We start from the raw sequence: 5,986 nt of genomic DNA, 5'->3' as shown, positions 1-5,986 counted from the left end.
CTGCTGCTGTGGGCGCCTCCCTCGTGCAGGTGGCCTCTCCTTGTTTCCTCAGTGAAGTCTCCAGAATTTCTGCCAACACTTGATCCCTCTGTCACCCTTTTTTGACCAAAAGAGAAATATGTTTAAACTTGGGTGGACTTTTTTTAAACAACTTTTCTTTTGGAGGGGAAGGGATTACGCACACAAAAAATACACAAAAGAGAATAACGACCCTCCAAGTGCCCAGTACCATCCTTCAACAATTGTCAGCATTTTGCCCATATTGTTTCATTACGCTCCGGTGTTGGGCGGGAAGGGGACAGTGAAAAGAAATCACAAACATGTTATTTTCACAAATGTCCCAACAGACACTGACAAAATACAAGATTTTCAAACTTAAAATAATTTAAAACTGATTTATAACATCATCCAATACTCAGTCTTTTTAAATTTTTTATTCTCAATTGCCTCAAATACTTTTTTACAATCATTTTGTCTGAGGTGGAGTTCCACTAGGTCAGCACATGGCATTTGGTTGCTAGGTTTCTTAAATCTATTTTAATTTATAACATTTAACCAAAATCTCCTGATAGTTTGCTCTTTGGAAAAGAACTAGAAAAATGAATCTGGGTGATGGGAATCCTCACAGTTCATGAATTTTCATTGGTTGTAGACCTTTCCTGTGAAAACTGCTAGGAGAAAAACAGTTGTTTTCTAAAAAATAAAAATAAAAATAAATTATATTGATATTTTTCATTCAAATTTAAGTCAAAGAGCTGTCAATGTAAGAAACGTCCAAAGCTGTAGAGAATTTCTGAGTTTATTTGAGCGAAGCTGATGACATGCCAGGAAGCAAGATCTCAGATGTTTCTGAGAATGACAGTTTTGCAGTTTCTTTTATGCATTTGAGATTAAGAAGGGAAAGTAAAGATGTGACATGGAGGTGGGAGAGAGTAAGGTGGGGACTGGATTACAGGGTAGTTAATATGTGCTCTCTTGAGAGTGGTCACGCTTTAGAAGGAGGGGTCTGAAAAGAGGCGTTTCAAAGGTGTGTGAGCCTACACGTACAGGGACAGTGGACAGGGATTCCTTAAGGCCTAGATAACCTTTTACTACAACGTTATGGGCCTGGGGCCTCACGACCGGCATGACACCCTGTGAGGTTATTTTCCATAGAATCCCTTTTTCACTCACTTTTCCCCTAGAGATGAGAATCATAGCCTTTGAGTAGCTAAACTCGCCATTTATTTTCTAACCTTCCATTTCAATTCTTTGCTTCTAATAACATAAATATATTCTTCTGGTCCTTTAGCACCTTTCACTAACCCAAGAAACTTAAAAAGAGAAAGTGATTTTTAATCCCAGAAGAGTCTGGGATAAACATTCAAGCTTCTTTGCCTTCATTGGACTCCAAACGGTTGTTGTCTTGTAACGTTTTTTATTATATGGATATAGGCCAAAGGGAAAGCAGCATCGCAATTAAAAATAAAGCATTGGTATTTCTCAAACTGAAAAATTACACCCTTCAAATTTTCTTCTTCAAAGAAAACTGAAAGGAAATAATGTCATTCTAGAAAGGAATGAAGCGCCAAAAAAAACAATGACAAGCAGAATGGATCATCACCCGACAGTGTTTATGACGTTGCGGGTACGGGCGGGGCTGGATCCCTCCGGTGGCTCACGGGCGAACTTCAACGGCCAACGCAGCCTCCGCCCCGGATGCAGTACAATTCGAGCCCCGGTAGGGGGACCGGGAGAGCGGAATTTGCTTGGAGCTAAAAATTCTTTTCCATCGTAACTTAGCCCTGATGGACACCATAACTAGTGGCAGAGCACTCCCAAAGGCAGGAAGTGCCTCCGTGAGGCTGAAAAGCTGAGGCGTTCTCTACACAAAGGAGTTTCCGAGCTGATAGCGCCAGGTAGCATCATTGTGTCCTAGCGGAGCTCTAGCTTACCGTGACAGGGCAGGCTCTCCAGACGGTCGCCCTACTTCGCAGATTAAACGAGTGACAAGACACAGCAGGCAGTAAAACAAGCACCAGCTCACTTTGCGAAAGACTGGGTGGCTCTGAAAAGAGCCTTTTGGTTCCAGGGTGCTGCACAGGCGCTCACTTGGAGCTGGTGTACTTGGTGACGGCCTTGGTGCCCTCGGACACGGCGTGTTTGGCCAGCTCCCCGGGCAGCAGCAGGCGCACGGCCGTCTGGATCTCCCGGGACGTGATGGTCGAGCGCTTGTTGTAATGCGCCAGGCGCGACGCCTCGCCCGCGATGCGCTCGAAGATGTCGTTGACGAAGGAATTCATGATGCCCATGGCCTTGGAGGAGATACCCGTGTCCGGGTGCACCTGCTTCAGCACCTTGTACACGTACACCGCGTAGCTCTCCTTGCGGCTGCGCTTGCGCTTCTTGCCGTCTTTCTTCTGCGCCTTGGCCACCGCCTTCTTGGAGCCCTTCTTCGGGGCGGGCGCCGACTTGGCCGGCTCGGGCATGGTCGCGGGAAGCAGCGAAGCCAAACAGGAAAATGCGGGACGGACGAGCGGAAACTGTGAACGGCCTGGCGCGCCCCAGCCTCTTAAAAGAGGCGGTGAACAAAGTCGCGCCTGATTGGCGGCGAGGGCTGGAAACGTCACACGCGAACGTCAGCCAGTCAGAATCGGCGTATTTCAAACCCCGGGCTCCATTGGTTTAAGCGAAAGGGCTGCAAGTCCGCGCGGCACGACTATAAGAAGGGGCGCCCTGGGCGGCTCATCTCAGACCCGGGTCGGCGCTGCGGCTTCTTCGTTGTCATGTCTGGACGCGGGAAACAGGGCGGCAAGGCGCGCGCCAAGGCCAAGACGCGCTCGTCGCGGGCCGGCCTGCAGTTCCCCGTGGGCCGCGTGCACCGGCTGCTCCGCAAGGGCAACTACGCCGAGCGGGTCGGGGCCGNACTTTTGCTGAAGCAGGAGCTTTTTAAATTCCTTTGGGGGTGGTGGGTGGGTGGGGGAAGGGTGCCCTAGCCTAGGGCCTGAGTCCTTAACACAGGGATGTCTTACTCATTTTGTTTCCCAAATACCTGAAATAGTCCTCAGCACTAGGCACTTATTCAACAGTTATTAAGATTATTTATTGTTATAAAACAAAAGATATACCATTATGGTTACTCCAGATTATCCAAGTGTGTACTTGTAGGTCAGGTGTGGAACCTACTAGATAAAGCAAATTAGGCTTAATTCAGGGGCAACAGTTTTATGGAAATCAATGAACATTAGAAAGAACTCAACAATGCAAAAACAAAACGTTAAGGGTTCGAATCTGATATCTTTTGCTTACCAGGCAAGTAGGATGAATGACAAAGCAACAATCCCTTTATTGTCCTAAAAAGTCATTTATTTAATATGCATATTATGGGCAACGTTTAAGAGCATGCCATTAGAACTTTAGAATTTATGATTGAGAAGTCACCTTCTGTTTTGAGCAGGAAACTTACTAGGCCAAACTCCTTGGTAGAAGACATTGTCAAGGCCTGAACAGAGGAGGCTGCCAATTGTGGAAAATGCCAGATACACACAAATTGTCTGTTTTTCATTTCCTATCTTGACATCTAAGAAAAGTTGTTTGAATGTGTTGCCTTACAGCTAAGTCCAAGACGCACCCCCCACCCCACCCCCACCCCCAACCTAATGAGGTCATGAGGAGGTGTCTCGGAATGTTGAGACCGGTGGAATGATACCGGTCATCTCCCTTATTTGGATGGAGGAGGTACAGCAACGCTGTCCTGAGGGTTGTGCGAGGTTGTATGAAAGCACAGTACATGTTGGAATACAATGAGAGCTGGTTAATGGAAAACAGCCTTAAGGCACGTAGCACACGGGTCTTTGAGTAATCCAGTTTCACTTCCTTAAAATTTTCTCATTAAAAGCCAAGCGGCAACCCGACTTGGAGCTCAGTACTTAGAGGATGATGCCCCTTGGCCCTGCTTTAGCCCTATATCTGTCTCTTGTGCTTCTTAACCTTGCGCCGCCCCTCTCGTTCTCTACCGCCCTTGTCACGCAGGACGCGACATGAATGAAAAAAAACAGCTTTTTCCACACTCCAGGACAAATCAACAAATTCTGAAGGTTACACACTAAGGGATGGAAACGTGCCAGGTGGCAATGTGATCATTACTGGTCTTGGGGCCGGGGAGTTGTTCAGAAAAGGAGTCACACACACTAAGAACACATGGCGAGACAGCAGAAACATAAAAGAAGTTTAAATAAGAGCTGTGGTGGCTTAGAGGAAAACTACATGAGCCCAGAGGACTCAAGAGTGGGTATTAATGGGTGAAACTGAAGCAAGAAAAGAATGTAGGGGCCACAGGCAGGAAGTGGGAATTTCCCTCTGAGGAACGAAGAGCCCGTTTAATTGGGGATGAAATATTTGTTTAGGATAGGAATGCTTTTTAAAAAATAAGCTGGAAAATTGTAGATGATGTAGAGTAATGGTTTTGTGGGCGTTCAGAATGAGTCACCCCAAGATGTGCCTCTGTGGTATGTGGATTGTTTTGAGCTGCAGGCAACCGAGACTCTGTGGGTTCAAGAGAAACTTCTGCCTCCCCACCCCCCCACCCCCTGACTCCCCGCAACTACCTAGAACTTGAATTAGGTGCCTTGTCCATAAACCACAGATTATCAGAGGTGGCCCACCTATAGGGCAGAGCAAGCTTCTATTCACTAAACATCTGTTCATCCTGCAATGACGCTTTGAAGCCCTCGGTGTCTTCCCTCCCCCCTAGATCAGGGTGTCTTCTGCACCAACAGTTTTTGCGGGGGCAGGGGTGGTAGAGGGGGAGATAAAACTGGGAATCAACCAGAAGGAGCACTCAGAGAATGGCGGGAGGGGAGACAAGTTGTCTTTGATATTTGGGAGTAGAGGGAGCAAAGAAAATAGAGCAAAAAAAAAAAAAAGGAATACACAGCTGTCTGTCAAGGGGCTTACATTCTGGGGGTGGGGGGTATGGTGAAGAAAAGTGGGTGAATAGGTAAAATATAGAGCATGTCAGGTCTTCAGACATATTGGGAAGAAGAGGAGAGCTGTAAAAGAGGTAGAAAATGCAGAGGGGGTGGCTCAATTGTAAGATGACAATCAAAGAAGGCCTCACTGACAAGACGCATGCTGGGCGAGAGGACCCGTGTCCCTCACAAAGCAGTGTGTTCCCATCCCAAGAGGGGAACAAGAAATCAGCCCCTCACAGCTGTCCAGACCGGTTCAGCCTCTGGGCAGCTCCTCAGAGAGGCCCACAAGTCCCTTCCTCTTAAAAATGAGCACCACGCTGATCTTCAGAAAGATGTAGCCATCGTGGGTTGCCGGTGTAGGAGCAGGTTATCCCTCTAGGATCACTAGCTTGGGTGCACCAGCAGAAAGGCTTCAGCCACTCTACTTGCTAATAGGAGAGGGTTCCAACTGAGATAATGAGAAAAGCAAGCGACAGAACCATGAGGAACATGTGGCCATTGGTTATTGATCTAAAGAGAAGTGAAGAGAACCCACAAACATACATTTGTGTTTGTATGTATACAGAAATTCCAGAGGGGTGCACAGGAAACTAATACACGTGTTTCTTTGTTATTGATGGAGAGTTGGGCGCTTGAGGACTGTTGGGAGGACTGCTTATTGTATTCTCTATACAGAGGGTGCCAAAAAAATGTATACACATTTTAAGAAAGAAACGATTAAAATTGTAATACTCAATATATACTGATAACAAAAGATGAATACAAGTCACGTTTGACTTCTGCAATTACAAGAGGCGCTCAAAGTGGTTACCATCAGCGTCCAGACACTTCTGATTATGGCGAACTACTGCCTGAGCAACACTGACCAAAGTGTCCACTTGCAAACATTTTTTTGGCACCCCCGGTATATGCAGTTATTAAACCGGGGACCGTCTAATGGAAACCACAAAACAAAACAATGTTTTGGCTACATTACCCTAAAGGGCCACGAAATGGCTATTGCGTTTCTCAGTGCCTGGGCCACGGGGGTGGGG

At 46.8% G+C, this 5,986-nt stretch overlaps 2 protein-coding genes across 3 annotated transcripts in view; one reads left to right on the top strand and one right to left on the bottom strand.

The window, feature by feature from the left end:
• Positions 1–421: 421 nt before the first annotated feature.
• Positions 422–2,546, bottom strand: LOC109375748 (histone H2B type 1-like). The gene has a single exon (XM_019631276.1). It carries the CDS (start codon positions 2,466–2,468, stop codon positions 2,088–2,090), a length of 381 nt encoding a protein of 126 aa, XP_019486821.1. The 5' UTR covers positions 2,469–2,546; the 3' UTR covers positions 422–2,087.
• A 106-nt stretch (positions 2,547–2,652) lies between these two features.
• LOC109375741 (histone H2A type 1-H-like) overlaps positions 2,653–5,986 on the top strand; it is a 27,174-nt gene continuing 23,840 nt past the window's right edge. For both annotated transcript variants that reach the window (XM_019631266.1, XM_019631265.1), the window contains exon 1: positions 2,653–2,901. In XM_019631266.1, coding sequence (XP_019486811.1) covers positions 2,766–2,901 — 136 coding nt within the window. In that variant the 5' untranslated portion in view covers positions 2,653–2,765. The remainder of the gene's footprint in view (positions 2,902–5,986) is intronic.

The sequence above is a fragment of the Hipposideros armiger genome, unplaced genomic scaffold (genome assembly GCF_001890085.2).
Source record: "Hipposideros armiger isolate ML-2016 unplaced genomic scaffold, ASM189008v1 scaffold_988, whole genome shotgun sequence".
NCBI classification, from domain to species: Eukaryota; Metazoa; Chordata; class Mammalia; order Chiroptera; family Hipposideridae; genus Hipposideros; species Hipposideros armiger.
Note: the sequence above shows the minus strand (reverse complement) of the source record. Positions and strands in the feature narration are given on the sequence as shown.